Source organism: Capra hircus, assembly GCF_001704415.2.
Source record: "Capra hircus breed San Clemente chromosome X unlocalized genomic scaffold, ASM170441v1, whole genome shotgun sequence".
In the NCBI taxonomy this organism is placed as follows: domain Eukaryota; kingdom Metazoa; phylum Chordata; class Mammalia; order Artiodactyla; family Bovidae; genus Capra; species Capra hircus.
The window spans coordinates 36,869,532-36,888,104 of record NW_017189517.1 but is presented as its reverse complement, the minus strand read 5'-3'; the positions used below and the strand labels follow the sequence as shown (position 1 = coordinate 36,888,104).

Below are 18,573 nucleotides of genomic sequence, written 5' to 3'. Positions count from 1 at the left end.
GCAATCCAGTAGAAAAAGTGTTCAAAAATATTAGGAGGTATTTCACTAAAGAGGATGCATAAATGAACTATAGGTATATGAAATGTTGTTGAACAAATAAGACCACAACAAATTGCCATTTTGTATCATTAGATTGACAAAAAATAAGAAAGTTAGGAATTTCCCTGGCTGTCCAGAGATTAAGACCCTGTGCTTCCACTGCAGGGGTCACAGGTTCAATCCCTGGTCAGGGAACTAAGATTCCATATGCTGCATGGTACAGCCAAAATAAATAAATAAATTTAACAGAACCAAAATTTGGAAAGGATGTGGCTCAATGGAATTCTTGCACATTGCTGCTGAAACTGTTAATAGTTTAATATTTAATATTTAGTAAATATTAATAAATATTTATAATATTAATAAACTAAGTGAGGAGTTAATAAATACTACTTTAGAATAGTTTGGAATTATCCTATAGAGTGACTTCTCTGGTGGCTCAGACAGTAAAGCATCTGCCTACAATGTGAGAGACCCTGGTTCTATCCCTGGGTTGGGAAGATCCTCTGGAGAAGGAAATGGCAACCCACTCCAGTACTCTTGCCTGGAAAATCCCATGGACAGAGGAGCATGGTAGGCTCCTACAGTCCATGGAGTTGCAAAGAGTCAGACACGACTGAGCAAATTCTTCATCCTATGGAGTGGAACATTTGCATATTTTATAATCCAGGTTTTCCCTTCTGGGTATACCTTAGAAAATATTTGCCTGTGTGTACAAGGAGATATGTCAAAAAAAAATTCATAGTGACTGTTCATTATGACAAAAGCTGGAAATAACCCATATGTCCAGCAATATGATGAAGAGTAAATAGAATTGTAGTATATCAACACCCTGAAACATTATTCACAGTAGAAATGAGAAAAAAAACACTACGTGCAACTGCATGAATGAATTTTAAGACCATAATTTTAAGTGGGGAAAAAAGTAGCCCTAGAATAGTACATTATGGTATTACTCCATTCGTTTAAAGTTCAAAAACAAATCCAAATAGTGTACTATTTGGGCAAAAACACTTAAGTGATTTTTTTTAAACCTTTTTAAAAATTTAAGTATATAGTAAAACACAAAGATGAGTGGATGTGATAATGTCAGAATAGATGGAAGAAAGCTATTGAAAATGATCTAGTTCTTAGGTTTAGTGGTGGACTCAAAGCATTCAATCTGCTTTTTGCTGTGTGATATATACATGTGTATATTATTTTATATGTATATCATATTAAAGTAATATATTTCTTTTTCAGAAATTTGCCTGAATATTCGAGATCTTCCTAATATAATTATCATCCCAGAAAAGAAGGTGAAACCAGAATGGAGATTGCCAAAATTAAATCACCGTTTTGTTATGAGGTAAAATAGATTCTTGTAAAATATCTCAAATATTAATTTTCACTGTTACTCACTGAAACAAGGTATTATAATTTGCTCAAAATCTACCCCAAATTATGGTGTAGCAGTTAAATAGATATGCATTTTCATTCATATTTGTAGAATGCTCTTTTGCTATTTAAAAATAAAATATCTATTTAATAATTTTTCTTCTTTTAGATGAGAACTGGATAAGATGCCAAATAATTGTATCTGTGATGTTATTGGAGTTTTGGTTTTTGTAGGAAGGGTCCAGCGGTTAAAAAAGAAGGGTAAGCTTATGATATTGAAAATCATAAAATGTATTTCAGTGAATAATTCTGTGTTCATATGTGCATAATCCATTGTCTTCATTTATTCTAATATTCTATCCATATAGGTAGCCATGAAGATTTTTGGTCATATTGCTGGATTCACATTGCTGACTTGACTTCAGAACAACCATTTATAGTGGAGCTGTTTTCAACATCTCAGCCAGAAATCTTTGAACATATTTACCCAAGTACTCAGTTAAAATATTATTAACATTTTATATTTGGAAATGGGAGCAATAACTGAAAAAAAAAATAGTAGAGTATACTAACTTACAGAATGCCATGATACTGAGCTAGCAAATTCAAGCAGTCTGATAGCACATATAAATTTTTTTCTATATTAATATTATAAGTGGTATTGTAGATATTAACTGTCTTCTGGTTTTCTATTCAGAATTTGAGATTGAAACTAGTTTTTCAGAAAACAGGTGCTCTTATTAATTCTCACTTTTAGCATTTTAGACATAAAAGGTTGAAATTCTGTGAAACCAAAGCATAGACTTTGTATCCATTTGGAAACTGAATTAATAGACCCCATTTAAGACAATGAAGACTTTACTAATGTAGAATTATCTGGTAGAGGATTGGGAAACTATGTAATTAAATAATGACAGTGATAAGTATGATGTCATTTGAGTATGAAATTAATATTAGGTTAATGGTGTTATACCACCTGGTCAATATTTTACTTACTTTGGTGTTGATTTTCCCCCTTATATTTATTCATATACATAGGTATTTTTTCTACTACTTTTATTTATTTCAAGACATTTAAGTATGTCCTACTATGTATTTTATGTAACAACTTAGTCTACAAACCTATTTTGATGAGGAAAAATATATTTAATACTTTCTTATAACAACTTCAGTGAATTTTTCCTTGTTTGAATTTATCACATAAAGCTATTTTAGATGCAGTGAGCTGTTTTCCAAATGAGTATATGAATGAAATACAGATTGTTAAATGCTTGCCAAAATTGGGGAAATTCCCAGTCTTGACTACATATATTTTTTTTGATCAGCAACAACATAGAAATGGTAGAACATCAGGAGACCTAGAGACCATATACAGGGCTGTTCTGCTACCCCTTTACTCTCTACTGTAAAATGGTATTACCCACTATTCAGATATTACCTCATTAAAATCCACCTTATGCTTGTGAGATTAAATGTTTAAAATATATGTATATGAATAGAACTAAACATTACCCCAACTATGATTGGAGGGGAGAGCAGAAAGAGAATTTTGACCAAAACCAAGGTATGGGTTTCCAAGGTAAGTGGGGCTATGACCTTTCATATAACTTCTCTCAGGGCATAGATGGTTGATAGTGATGATCGCTCATGACAATTTAGATGGGTTTTATGGCCAGATCCTTCTCTCTTTATAGCCACTATAGCTGTTTCAATAGCTAACTGACACATGTTTTGGCAAATGATCTTTCACAGAAATTTTGCCATGTAGTCACATTCTATTTCTTACAGAAACATGAAATATATCTTTTAAGAAAAGTCTATATGAAGCTTCGTGAGATTTACTCTAGTACAAGAGTTGGCAACAATCACTATTCATTTTCATCTTTTGACTAAGAGTGAAGGAAAAAACTGTGAAATAAATGGTGAGTATTAAGGAAGCTTGAGGCCTATGAAGAACATAACTAAGGATCTTCTGGAACAGTACCAGAATCCTTTGGTAGCAGGGCATCTATTTTACTTTGTATGTGTGTGCTCAGAATCACAGGCTTTGGCGATACATGGTGCTGTGGAAGGCCCATGGTGTGTGCATGCTGGGGCACCACTGGCCCAGGGCCACCTTTTTTACTTTTCATTAAGGAGAGTGAAGAACTAAGGGGAAAACTTTTTCACTGCTTACTATATATTAGTTGCTCATAGATGTTACTTAATTTTGTACTTACAGTTACCTTTTAAACAGGTGATGTTTTTACAAATTTATGGGTGAGGATATAAAGGTCAAGAGAGATTTTAAACAGCTAGAAGGTGTTAGGTTCAAATGTCTTATTTTTAGCCACAATGAACTTAGAATTAGAGATTTCTTTAGTATTCTTATGTCAGCATCTTTAATCATGAATACTCACATCTTTGTATAGTTTTTGAAATAAATGAAAAACAATATAAATCAAGAGAATTATTCTTAGTCATTTAAACAGATTTTATTTCTTTTCATTGCTCCAAAATAAAGAACTAGTAAATGAGAGATACAGGAAATAAATTTATAGATATTATCATGCTCCAGGGAAATATTTATTCTCAAATGAGAGCTTACTGTTGATAGGAAATTGCAAGTATTTATATTTATTTCTTCATTTCCTGATTTGTAAGACAACTGTTTTGGCCCATAGTAAGTTAAAATTTTAAAGATATTTTGCATAAGTAAACTCTTCCTAAATAACCTGATAGTTACAAAACAGTTGATAGCTTTTGAAAGTGGTTGAAATCTGAAGACATGATAACCTCATTTTCAAGGATTCTTTTTAGTCTATCTAGTTGGTGAGGAAAGCCAACAGAAAAGAATACATGGTAGAAGCCCTGTCTTTGAGATTTAAAGTCTAATTGAGATAAACACAATTAAAACACTTGGATAAACAAGTTCACATTAATAGTGTGTAGCCCTATCTGATGGAAAGAGTGAGAGTAATTTCAGGGATCAGGTTAGATTGGGTTAATCAGTGAAAACATGGAGAAGCTCAGGTTTTTTTTCTCTGTAGGAAATAACGGTTCACACTCAGTTGTGTGGCCAATTAAGAGACTTTCACTCTTCAACTGTCCGGCAAGCAGGGGTTTCGGTTATGTGCAGCTGCTGTATTAATACTTCCTAAAGGAAAAGTGTTAGATCCTTGTTGCTCCAAGTGTGGTCAAAGGGCTAACAACACTAGTATCACTAGTGCTACGATCTCACTAAGCAAAGAATTTCAGGCCCCACACTAAAACTACTGAATCTGAATTTACATTTTAACAATTATCCCAAGTGATTCCTGAGTTCAGTAAAATTTGAGAAGCACTCTGTTAGATTGTGATCTAGGTATTTCCCTTTGAAATGCATAAATAATTTCATAAGTATTTTCTTTTCCTGCAGTGACATATTTCATGTGTACACAGCTGAAAGTTGTCAGAAATGATGATCAAGTACCTAAACTGCTTTACCTCACCACTACAAATGAGAGTCACATGTTTATTACTGGTAAGCAATTTCTTTGTATATATTTAATTGGAAATCTAATATATTTTCTCTTCATTAAATTAAATTTTCTATTATAACATTCAACCACAAGATAGCCTTATTTTGAACTCCTTCACTATAAGATTTGTTTAACAAAGAATATGTGTGTGTGTGTGCACAGTAGTTGCTCAGTCGTATCTGACTGTTTGCAACCCCATGGACTAGCCCACCAGGCTCCTCTGTCCATGGGATTCTCCAGGCATGAATACTGGAGTGGGTTGCCATTGCCTTCTCCAGGGGATCTTCCTGACCCAGGGATTGAACCTGGGTCTTCTGCATTGCAGACACATTCTTTACCATCTGAGCCACCAGGAGGCCCCAATAAAGAATATACAGCCTATGAAATCCGTTGCTTCGAGATGATTTACAATTCAAGCAACAATTTTCTGACTTTCTGAAGAATTTTATGTCCTTCAGTTAACTTTAATTCCTGCTTAATGTTAAGTTAGATAATCATAAATGGCTTCACAGATTGAAGACTGTTTGGCCCTGTATCACAATAAGGATTCAACTAACAGTAGTTTTAAACTGTTAAAATGAAAATGTATGTTAAATTTTGGTCCTCAGACTTGCATTTTACTTACATAGCAAGCAAAGTCTCACTGCTTATCTACAAGTTTTTTTTTTCCATTCTCTCTGATAATGTGGGCCAAAAAATTAGATGAGTGAGAGAGTACTGTGAAATGTTTTACTTACTAGAATGCTACCGTCTTGGTAATTAGGAAATTTGTCAAAGAAGAGTCCTAGGAAGGATGTAATACACATCTTTGTTTATACCTCATTTTATAAATATGAGTAATATCAGATCTAATGCATACTAATAATATCAGATGTAAATGACACTTAAGTACATTTCAAAAGCATGAGTTTAAATGCTGAGCTATATTAACAGAAAATTTAGTTCATATGTGCTATCATACCTTCAGGTTAATACATAAAAATTGGTTTCCTAAGAAGATGCTAACCAGTTGGATAGTTAGAAAAGTCCAGACTATTAGTTTTCTTTTTCTTCTGGCTTTTTTTGATATCCTACAGACAGCTACAGTGTAGTCCACAGAAACTGTAATATGTTCGATTTCCTTCTAGATTTAGGATTTATTTACCATCTTTGATAATTTTATATGCATATTCAGTATAATTATGTGCTACATAGTGAATAAGTTGACTTCTTTTCTTGGTGACATAAGACTGATCTTATATTAAAATGTTTTTATACACAAAAAAGTCCAGGCGGTTTACTACAGTGATTTTTTTTTTCTCCTTATTTTTACCCTTCATGCAATGAGGTCATAAAGGCCAGCCGTATAACGATGATGCCAAGGTAAAAAACTTTATTCAGTGGGTTAAAGCGAAGAACGATTCTGGTGAAGTGAAGAATGCTGTTATGGGTGGATATTACCCCTATCCGCCAGTGCCGGAGAAATTTTCGAAGTATAGTAGTTCTCTTAAAGGTACTGATGAAATTACTAGTCGTTTATGATTACATGCTATATGTATGCTATATGCCTTGCCATTTAGTTATCTTTATTCTTTAATTTGAGTAGACCAAAGTGTAGCAATACTCACTGTTAATAATTTGATCTTTATTAAGATATAAAAACATATGTCCCATAAAGGTGGGTATTTTTATTTTATTAGACTGTAAGAAAAAAGGAACATAGACTGACTAAATGGAGATAATATCTTAATTTAAGGTCTTTGAGATAAAATCTGAGTTGGTAGATCCCAACTCCTATAATATTATTTAAATTAAACATATGAAAGGATACATTGGACAATTTGATATCAAGATACAACTGTATTAGGCCACTTTTATGGAATGATACATAGATATCCCTTGGTATCCATAGGGGATTGGTTCAAGGAGCCCCATGGATACCTAAATCTGCAGATGCTCAAATGCCTTACATAAGGGATATACAGTGATTATAGTTGGCTCTTTGTATCTGCAGGTTTGCAAAACTTACGGATATGTGTATTGCAAAACTTGTGGATGACTGTGTATTAGATATAACACAGTTGAGGCTCCACCTGTAAATAAAAATGATACCAAAATTAGTGAGATTCAGAATAAGTACTGATGAGAGACAACATTAATTTATTTTAGTAGAATTAAAATATGATAGTTGAAAAGTTTAGCATATATTCTTTTTGAAAAGCTGTGGGATAACTGCACAGGTTTGGAAAAAAAAGAAACTTTGAAATACTGATCTATCATCAGCTAAATATTGGCATCCTTCTATACTTCATAATGCCAGCAATATGTAGTATATGCTATATACAGAATATAGAAAATATGAACATGTGTGCTCCTATGCAATGGCTAAGCAACACTTAATAGTTTGAAGTATGATATATAAATTACATTCAATATATAAAATTTCTGTTTCAGATTAAGACACCAGACTAGAAGACTGTATCACGATTTAACTGAAATATATTTTGCCAGTTTTACCAACATCACCTAAGGGGATGCCAAATATAAAGTCTCCCATACTTAAGTTATTAGCAAGTTTATAATTTTCATGTTGTGAAATTACATTGCAAATCTAATTCTTATTTTTCTCATTTCAGTTCTTTAAAACTTACAATTTCCTTGGAATTACTCTTTTGCAGTCGGATCACTTTTGACAGCTATAAGTGAAGTGAAGGTGGAGAGTGAAGACTTGCAGTATAGGGAACAAAAGCGCATTGCAATTCAGGGAATAATTACTGTTATAAAGTATGTCCCGCATCTCAGTGCAACTGAAAGTGCCTCAGCATCTGAAACACTACGGGTATGGTGCCAGAGAATTAATAGTATATCTCTGAAAACACTCTGATTGTAACTACAAATGGTATTATATATATTTTTTAATTTAAATTTAGTTATTTTAATTGGAGGCTAATTACCTAACAATATTGTATTGGTTCTGTCACACATCAACATGAATCCACCATGGGCATACACGTGCTCCCCATCCTGAACCCACCTCCCACCTCCCACCTCCCTCCCCGTGCCATCCCTCTGGGTCATCCCAGTGCACCAGCCCCAAGGATCCTGTATAGAACCTAGACTGGTGATTCGTTTCTTATATGATATTATATATGTTTCCATGCCATTACCCCAAGTCATCCACCCTCTCCCTCTTCCACAGAGTCCAAAAGACTGTTCTATACATCTGTGTCTCTTTTGCTGTCTCACACACAGGGTTATCGTTACCCTTTTTCTAGACTCCATATATATGTGTTAGTATACTGTATTGGTGTTTTTCTTTCTGGCTTACTTCACTCTGTATAATAGGCTCCAGTTTCATCCACCTCATTAGAACTGATTCAAATGTATTCTTTTTAATGGCTGAGTAATACTCCACTGTGTATATGTACCCCAGCTTTCTTATCCATTCATCTGCTGATGGGCATCTAGGTTGATTCCATGTGCTGGCTATTATAAACAGCTTGTGATGAACATTGGGGTACACGTGTCTCTTTCATTTCTGGTTTCCTCAGTGTGTATGCCCAGCAGCGGGATTGCTGGGTTATAAGGAAGTTCTATTTCGTTTTTTAAGGAATCTCCACACTGTTCTCCATATTCGCTGTACTAGTTTGCATTCCCACCAACAGTGTAAGAGGATTCCCTTTTCTCCACACTCTCTCCAGGCATTTATTGCTTGTAGACTTTTGGATCATAGCCATTCTGACTGGCGTGAAACAGTACCTCATTGCGGTTTTGATTTGCATTTCTCTGATAATGAGTGATGTTGAGCATCTTTTCATGTGTTTGTTAGCCATCTGTATGTCTTCTTTGGAGAAATGTCTATTTAGTTCTTTGGCCCATTTATTGATTCAGTTCAGTTCAGTTGCTCAGTTGTGTCCGACTCTTTGCAACCTCATGAATCGCAGCACGCCAGGCCTCCTTGTCCATAACCATCTCCTGGAGTTCACTCAGACTCACGTCCATCGAGTCCGTGATGCCATCCAGCCATCTCATCCTCGGTCGTCCCCTTCTCCTCCTGCCCCCAATCCCTCCCACCATCAGAGTCTTTTCCAATGAGTCAACTCTTCGCATGAGGTGGCCAAAGTACTGGAGCTTCAGCTTTAGCATCATTCTTTCCAAAGAAATCCCAGGGCTGATCTCCTTCAGAATGGACTGGTGGGATCTCCTTGCAGTCCAAGGGACTCTCAAGAGTCTTTGCCAACACCACAGTTCAAAAGCATCAATTCTTTGGCGCTCAGCCTTCTTCACAGTCCAACTCTCACATCCATACGTGAGCACAGGAAAAACCATAGCCTTGACTAGACGGACCTTAGTCGGCAAAGTAATGTCTCTGCTTTTGAATATGCTATCTAGGTTGGTCATAACTTTTCTTCCAAGGAGTAAGCATCTTTTAATTTCATGGCTGCAGTCACCATCTGCAGTGATTTTGGAGCCCCCAAAAAATAAAGTCTGACACTGTTTCCACTGTTTCCCCATCTATTTCCCATGAAGTTATGGGACCAGATGCCATGATCTTCCTTTTCTGAATGTTGAGCTTTAAGCTAACTTTTTCACTCTTCTCTTTCACTTTCATCACTAGGCTTTTTAGCTCCTCTTCACTTTCTGCCATAAGAGTGGTGTCATCTGCATATCTGAGGTTATTGATATTTCTCCCGGCAGTCTTGATTCCAGCCTGTGTTTCTTCCAGTCCAGTGTTTCTCATGATGTGCTCTGCATATAAATTAAATAAGCAGGGTGACAATATACAGCCTTGATGTACTCCTTTTCCTATTTGGAACCAGTCTGTTGTTCCATGTCCAGTTCTAACTGTTGCTTCCTGACCTGCATACAAATTTCTCAAGAGGCAGGTCAGGTGGTCTGGTATTCCCATCTCTTTCAGAATGTTCCACAGTTTATTGTGATCCACACAGTCAAAGGCTTTGGCATAGTCAATAAAGCAGAAATAGATGATTTTCTAGAACTCTCTTGCTTTTTCCATGATCCAGTGGATGTTTGCAATTTGATCTCTGGTTCCTCTGCCTTTTCTAAAACCAGCTTGAACATCAGGGAGTTCATGGTTCACGTATTGCTGAAGCCTGGCTTGGAGAATTTTGAGCATTACTTTACTAGCATGTGAGATGAGTGCAATTGTGTGGTAGTTTGAGCATTCTTTGGCATTGCCTTTCTTTGGAATTAGAATGAAAACTGACCTTTTCCAGTCCTGTGGCCACTGCTGAGTTTTCCAAATTTGCTGGCATATTGAGTGTAGCACTTTCACAGCATCATCTTTCAGGATTTGAAACAGCTCAACTGGAAATCCACCACCTCCACTAGCTTTGTCTGTAGTGATGCTTTCTAAGGCCTACTTGACTTCACATTCCAAGATGTCTGGTTCTAGATTAGTGATCACATCATCATGATTATCTGGGTCGTGAAGATCTTTTTTGTATAGTTCTTCCATGTATTCTTGCCACCTCTTCTTAATATCTTCTGCATCTGTTAGGTCCATACCATTTTTGTCCTTTATCGAGCCCATCTTTGCATGAAATGTTCCCTTGGTATCCTTAATTTTCTTGAAGAGATCTCTAGTCTTTCCCATTCTGTTCTTTTCCTCTATTTCTTTATATTGATTGCTGAAGAAGGCTTTCTTATCTCTTCTTGCTATTCTTTGGAACTCTGCATTCAGATGCTTTTATCTTTCCTTTTCTCATTTGATTTTCACCTCTCTTCTCTTCACAGCTATTTGTAAGGCCTCCCCAGACAGCCATTTTGCTTTTTTGCATTTTTTTTCCATGGGGATGGTCTTGATCCCTGTCTCCTGTACAATGTCACGAACCTCTTTCCATAGTTCATCAGGCACTCTATCTATCAGATCTAGTCCCTTAAATCTATTTCTCACTTCCACTGTATAATCATAAGGGATTTGATTTAGGTCATACCTGAATGGTCTAGTTTTTCCCTGCTTTCTTCAATTTGAGTCTGAATTTGGTAATAAGGAGTTCATGATCTGAGCCACAGACAGCTCTTGGTCTTGTTTTTGCTGACTGTATAGAGCTTCTCTATCTTTGGCTGTAAAGAATATAATCAATCTGATTTCAGTGTTGACCATCTGGTGATGTCCATGTGTAGAGTCTTCTCTTGTGTTGTTGGAAGAGGGTGTTTGCTATGACCAGTGCATTTTCTTGGCAAAACTCTATTAGTCTTTGCCCGGCTTCATTCCGCATTCCAAGGCCAAATTTGCCTGTTACTCCAGGTGTTTCTTGACTTCCTACTTTTGCATTCCAGTCCCCTGTAATGAAAAGGACATCTTTTTTGGGTGTTAGTTCTAAAAGGTGTTGTAGGTCTTTGTAAAACCGTTCAACTTCACTTCTTCAGCATTACTGGTTGGGGCACAGACTTGGATTACTGTGATATTGAATGGTTTGCCTTGCAGATGAACAGAGATCATTCTGTCGTTTTTGAGATTGCATCCAAGTACTGCATTTTGGACTTTTTTGTTGACCATGATGGCTACTCCATTTCTTCTAAGGGATTCCTGCCTGCAGTAGTAGATATAATGGTCATCTGAGTTAAATTCACCCATTCCAGTCCAATTTAGTTCACTGATTCCTAGAATGTCAATGTTCACCCTTGCCATCTCTTGTTTGACCACTTCCAATTTGCCTTGATTCATGGACCTGAAATTCCAGGTTCCTATGCAGTATTGCTCTTTACAGCATCAGATCTTGCTTCTATCACCAGTCACGTCCACAACTGGGTATTGTTTTTGCTTTGGCTCCATCCCTTCATTCTTTCTGGAGTTATTACTCCACTGATCTCCAGTAGCATATTGGGCACCTAATGACCTGGGGAGTTCCTCTTTCGGTATCCTATCATTTTGCCTTTTCATACTATTCGTGGGGTTCTCAAGGCAAGAATACTGAAGCGGCTTGCCATTCCCTTTTCCAGTGGACCACATTCTTGGGTCGTTTATTTTTTCTGGAATTGAGCTGCAGGAGTTGTTTGTATATTTTTGAGATTAGTTGTTTGTCAGTTGCTTCATTTGCTATTATTTTCTCCCATTCTGAAGGCTGTCTTTTCACCTTGCTTATAGTTTCCTTTGTTATGCAGAAGCTTTTAATTTTAATTAGGTCACATTTGTTTATTTTTGCTTTTATTTCCAATATTCTGGGAGGTGGGTCATAGAGGATCCTGCTGTGATTTATGTCGGAGAGTGTTTTGCCTATGTTCTCCTCTAGGAGTTTTATAGTTTCTGGTCTTACATTTAGATCTTTAATCCATTTTGAGTTTATTTTTGTATATGGTGTTAGAAAGTGTTCTAGTTTGCTTTTACAAATGGGTGACAAGTTTTCCCAGCACCACCACTTGTTAAATAGATTGTCTTTTCTTCATTGTATATTCTTGCCTCCTTTGTCAAAGATAAGGTGTCCATAGGTGTGTGGATTTATTTCTGGGCTTTCTATTTTGTTCCATTGATCTATATTTCTGTCTTTGTGCCAGTACCATACTGTCTTGATGACTGTGGCTTTGTAGTAGAGCCTGAAGTCAGGCAGGTTGATTCCTCCAGTTCCATTCTTCTTTCTCAAGATTGCTTTGGCTGTTCGAGGTTTTTTGTATTTCCATACAAATTGTGAAATTATTTGTTCTAGCTTTGTGAAACATACCGTTGATAGCTTGATAGGGATTGCATTGAATCTATAGATTGTTTTGGGTAGTATACTCATTTTCACTATATTGATTCTTCCGATCCATGAACATGGTATATTTTCCCATCTATTAGTGTCCTCTTTGATTTCTTTCACCAGTGTTTTATAGTTTTCTATATATAGGTATTTAGTTTCTTTAGGTAGATATATTCCTAAGTATTTTATTCTTTTCATTGCAATGGTGAATGGGATTGTTTCCTTAATTTCTCTTTCTGTTTTCTCACTATTAGTGTATAGGAATGCAAGGGGTTTCTGTGTGTTGATTTTATATCCTTCAACTTTACTCTATTCATTGATTAGCTCTAGTAATTTTCTGGTGGAGTCTTTAGGATTTTCTGTGTAGAGGATGATGTCATCTGCAAACAGTGAGTTTTACTTCTTCTTTTCCAATCTGGATTCCTTTTATTTCTTTTTCTGCTCTGATTGTTGTGGCCAAAACATCCAAAACTATGCTGAATAGTAGTGGTGAGACTGGGCACCCTGTCTTGTTCCTGAGTTTAGGGGAAATGCTTTCAATTTTTCACCATTGAGGATAATGTTTGCTGTTGGTTTGTCATATATAGCTTTTATTATGTTGAGGTATGTTCCTTCTATTCCTGCTTTCTGGAGGGATTTTATCATAAATGGATGTTGAATTTTGTTAAAGGCTTTCTCTGCATCTATTGAGATAATCATATGGCTTTTATTTTCTAATTTTTAATGTGGTGAATTACATTGATTGATTTGCAGATATTGAAGAATCCTTGCATCCCTGGGATAAAGCCCACTTGGTTATGGTGTATGATCTTTTTAATGTGTTGTTGGATTCTGATCGCTAGGATTTTGTTAAGGATTTTTGTGTCTATGTTCATCAGTGATATTGGCCTGTAGTTTTCTTTTTCTGTGGCATCGTTGTCAGGTTTTGGTATTAGGGTGATGGTGGCCTCATAGAATGAGTTTGGAAGTTTCCCTTCCTCTGCAATTTTCTGGAAGAGTTTGAGTAGGATAGGTGTTAGCTCTTCTCTAAATTTTTGGTAGAATTCAGCTGTGAAGCCGTCTGGACCTGGGCTTTTGTTTGCTGGAAGATTTCTGATTACAGTTTCAATTTCCATGCTTGTGAAGGGTCTGTTAAGATTTTCTGTTTCTTCCTGGTTCAGTTTTGGAAAGTTGTACTTTTCTAAGAATTTGTCCATTTCATTCAAGTTGTCCATTTTATTGGCATATAATTGCTGATAGTAGTCTCTTATGATCCTTTGTATTTCTGTGTTGTCTGTTGTGATCTCTGCATTTTCATTCCTAATTTTATTGATTTGATTTTTCTCCCGTTGTTTCTTGATGAGTCTGGCAAATGGTTTGTCAAGTTTGTTCATCCTTTCAAAGAACCAGCTTTTGGCTTTGCTGATTTTTGCTATGGTCTCCTTTGTTTCTTTTGCATTTATTTCTGCCCTAATTTTTAAGATTTCTTTCCTTCTACTAACCCTGGGGTTCTTTATTTCTTCCTTTTTTAGTTGCTTTAGGTGTAGAGTTAGGTTATTTAGTCGACTTTTTTCTTGTTTCTTGAGGTATGCCTGTATTGCTATGAACCTTCCCCTTAGCACTGCTTTTACAGTGTCCCACAGGTTTTGCGTTGTTGTGTTTTCATTTTCAGTCATTTCTATGCATATTTTGATTTTTTAAATTTCTTCTGTGATTTCTTGGTTATTCAGCAGCGTGTTGTTCAGGCTCCATATGTTGGCATTTTTAATAGTTTTTCTCCTCTAATTGAGATCTAATCTTACTGCACTGTGGTCAGAAAAGATACCTACAATGATTTCAATGTATTTGAAATTACCAAGGCTAGATTTATGGCCCAGGATGTGATCCATCCTGGAAAAGGTTCCGTGTGCACTTGAGAAAAAGGTGAAATTCATTGTTTTGGGGTGAAATGTCCTATAGATATCAGTTAGGTCTGACTGGTCTATTGTATCATTTAAAGTTTGTGTTTCCTTGTTAATTTTCTGTTTAGTTGATCTATCCATGGGTGTGAGTGGGGTATTAAAAGAAAGAAAGAAAGTGTAAGTAGTTCAGTCATGTCTGACTCTTTGCGACCCTGTGTACTGTAGCCTACCAGGCTCCTCCATCCATGGGATTCTCCAGGCAAGAATACTGGAGTGGGGTGCCATTTCCTTCTCCAGGGGATCTTCCTGACCCAGGGATCGAACCCAGGTCTCCCGCATTGGAGGCAGACGCTTTAACCTCTGAGCCACCAGGGAAGCCTGGGGTATTAAAGGCTCCCACTATTATTGTGTTATTGTTATTTTCCCCTTTCATACCTGTTAGCATTTGTCTTACATATTGCAGTGCTCCCATGTTGGGTGCATATATATTTATAATTGTTATATCTTCTTCTAGAATTGATCCTTTGATCATGATATAATGTCCTTCTTTGTCTCTTTTCACAGCCTTTGTTTTAAAGTCTATTTTATCTGATCTGAGTATTGCTACTCCTGCTTTCTTTTGGTCTCTATTTGCATGGAATATCTTTTTCCAGCCCTTCACTTTCAGTCTGTATGTGTCCCCTGTTTTGAGGTGGGTCTCTTGTAGACAACATATATAGGAGTCTTGTATTTGTATCCATTCAGCCACTCTTTGTCTTTTGGTTGGGGTGTTCAACCCATTTACATCTAAGGTAATTATTGATAAGTATGATCCCGTTGCCATTTACTTTGTTGTTTTGGGTTTGAGTTTATACACCCTTTCTGTGTTTCATGTCTAGAGAAGATCCTTTAGCATTTGTTGGAAAGCTGGTTTGGTGGTGCTGAATTCTCTCAGCTTTTGCTTGTCTGTAAAGCTTTTTGATTTCTCCTTCATATTTGAATGAGATCCTTGCTGGGTACAGTAATCTGGGCTGTAGGTTATTTTCTTTCATCACTTTAAGTATGTCCTGCCATTCCCTCCTGGCCTGAAGAGTTTCTATTGAAAGACCAGCTGTTATCCTTATGGGAATCCCCTTGTGTGTTATTTGTTGTTTTTTCCCTTGTTGCTTTTAATATTTGTTCTTTATGTTTGATGTTTGTTAATTTGATTAATATGCATCTTGGGGTGTTTTGCCTTGGGTTTATCCTGTTTGGGACTCTCTGGGTTTCTTGGACTTGGGTGATTATTTCCTTCCCCATTTTAGGGACGTTTTCAACTATTATCTCCTCAAGTATTTTCTCATGGTCTTTCTTTTTGTCTTCTTCTTCTGGGACTCCTATGATTCAAATGTTGGGACGTTTAACATTGTCCCAGAGGTCTCTGAGGTTGTCCTCATTTGTTTTGTATTTCTTTTTTCCTCTCTGATTCATTTAATTCTACCATTCTATCTTCTACTTCACTAATCCTCTCTTCTGCCTCCCTTATTCTACTGTTTGTTGCCTCCAGAGTGTTTTTGATCTCATTTGTTGCTTTATTCATTATATATTGACCCTATTTTACTTCTTCTAGGTCCTAGTTAAACGTTTTTTGCTTCTTCTCAATCCTTGTCTCCAGGCTGTTTATCTGTGATTCCATTTTGTTTTCAAATTTTGGATCGTTTTCACTATCATTATTTGGAATTCTTTATCAGGTAGAATCCCTATCTCTTCCTCTTTTGTTTGGTTTGGTGGGCATTTATCCTGTTCCTTTACCTGCTGGGGTATTCCTCTGTCTCTTCATCTTGGTTATATTGGCTGTGTTTGGGGTGGCCTTTCTGTATTCTGGCAGTTTGTGGAGTTCTCTTTATTGTGGAGTTTCCTCACTGTGGGTGGGGTTGTACAGGTGGCTTGTCAAGGTTTCCTGGTTAGGGAAGCTCGTGTCGGTGTTCTGGTGGGTAGAGCTGGATTTCTTCTCTCTGGAGTGCAATGAACTGTCCAGTAATGAGTTATGAGATGTCAGTGGGTTTGGGAGTGACTTTGGGCAGCCTGTATACTGAAGCTCAGGGCTATGTTCCTGTGTTGCTGGAAAATTTGCATGGTATGTCTTTCTCCTGGAATTTGTTGGCCCTTGGGTGGTGCTTGGTTTTCAGTGTAGGTATGGCGGTAATTTGATGAGCTCCTGTCGATTAATGTTCCCTGGAGTCAGGAGTTCTCTGGTGTTTCTCAGGATTTGGACTTAAGCCTCCTGCTTCTGGTTTTCAGTCTTATTTTTACAGTAGCCTCAAGACTTCTCCATCTATACAGCATGGCTGATAAAACATCTAGGTTAAAGATGAAAAGTTTCTCCACCAGTGAGGGACAACCCAGAGACGTTCACAGAGTTATATGGAGACAAGAAGAGGGAGGAGGGAGTTAGAAGTGACCCGAATGAGATGAGGTGGAATGAAAAGAGGAGAGAGCAAGCTAGCCAGTAATCACTTCCTTATGTGCACTCCACAGTCTGGACCACTCAAGAGATGTTCATGGAGTTACACAGAGAAGAGAAGAGGGAGGAAGGAGACAGAGGTGGCCAGGAAGATAAAGGGGGGGAATCAAAAGGAGCGAGACAGATCCAGCCAGTAATCAGTTCCCTACGTGTTCTCTACCATCTGGAACACACAAGAGATTCACAGAGTTGAGTAGAGAAGAGAAGGGAGGAGGGAGGAGATAGAGGTGATGGTGGAGAAAAAGGAAAGTCTAAAGGGGGAGAGAGCAGTCAAGCCCAGTAATCTCGCTCCCAAGTTAAAAATGGGTACTGAAGATTGGGTTCTCAAATGTACAAAATTGATAACCAATACCAAAAAGCAAAGATTAAAAAGGTTGGATTTTCAAAAATACCATATTAAAGAAAAGAAAGTCACAAAAATTATAAAAAGTATATATATATGAAGTTTGCTTTTAAAAATAAGGTCTCTTTTTTTGCAAAAGTAATAGTAGGTTATAAAAATGAAAATTAAAGGAGTAATAGAGGACTTAAAATTTTTGAAAAAAATGATAGTAAAAATATATCTAAGACTTTCTCTGGTGCTGTTGTGGGCAGTGTGGGGTCAGTTCATTTTTGGATAGTTCCTTGGTGTGGCTTATATGTCTCAAGAGCTATAGGCCCCTTCCTATGCAGTCGTACTAACTACAAGGTTTTAATCTATTGCACCTGTCACTTCAAGGAGGTTCCCTCTGTTTTAGCTTCTTCTTTTTGCTGGTCTCTTCAGTGTCTGATTCCGCCTGACACAAGGGTGGACACTTTTAGGCTCACTTGTGTCGCGCTGTGGGGAGGGCGGGATGCTGCAAACAAATAGCACTGGTGTGTGTGCTGGCAGTGTCTCAGCCACACTGGGCCTGTCCCCACTCACGGCGCATGTGCCCTCCCTGCCCACACAGCTCAGGCTCTAGTTTGCTCTGCCAGGAACCCCTCCGAGGCCGGCCCTGGGCTGCATGCACCTCCCAGGTCTAAGCGCCCTCAGATTCAGGCACTCGGGTAGTCCTCAGAGGCGCAGACTCGGTTGGGCCTGCGTTTGTGCCCTTCCCAGTTCTGAGCAGCTCAGATGACGAGGTCTTTGGGGTGCGTAGTCGCTGCAACTTATCGCCTCCGCTGTCCCTGCCGCTCGGTTTTCTGGGTGTACAACCGGCACACCTTCTCAGGCGGATGTTGACCGTCCAGTATCCCAAGAAGTCTTAGTTAGCAACGAACCTGCTTGCAGTTTGGTAGATAATGCCTCTCTGGGGCTGTGATTGCCCCCTTCCAGCTCTGGCTGCGTGTCACCGGAAGGGGATGGTCTGCAGCCAGCTAGCTCTGTTCAGTCCTTCATTCTTGTGAGCAGCCTGACGGTGTCTTAGGTTAGGGCTTTCGCATAGCTCTAGTCAGTCCTTTGTTCTGTGCGCGGCCTGGCGGTGTCTTAGATTACGGCTTTTCGTGTGGTAGCTATCCCACAGTCTGGTTTGCTAGCCCAAGTTAGTTCCCTCAGATTGCCCTTGGGGCATTCAGGCCCGATCCTTACTCTAAGCAGTGCAGCCCCTGCCTCCCTGACATCTGCCCTGCTTGCTAGTGGCGGATGCAGGCGTCTT

The 18,573-nt window shown here is 37.7% G+C and overlaps 1 protein-coding gene across 1 annotated transcript in view; it reads left to right on the top strand.

Annotated features, from left to right (window-relative positions):
- Nucleotides 1–18,573, top strand: part of CXHXorf57 (chromosome X CXorf57 homolog) — a 97,005-nt gene that overhangs the window by 33,024 nt on the left and 45,408 nt on the right. The window contains 6 exon segments of the mRNA XM_018044101.1: nucleotides 1,282–1,387; nucleotides 1,586–1,677; nucleotides 1,785–1,907; nucleotides 4,814–4,918; nucleotides 6,244–6,408; nucleotides 7,574–7,734. Of these exon segments, the coding sequence (XP_017899590.1) occupies nucleotides 1,282–1,387; nucleotides 1,586–1,677; nucleotides 1,785–1,907; nucleotides 4,814–4,918; nucleotides 6,244–6,408; nucleotides 7,574–7,734 (752 nt within the window).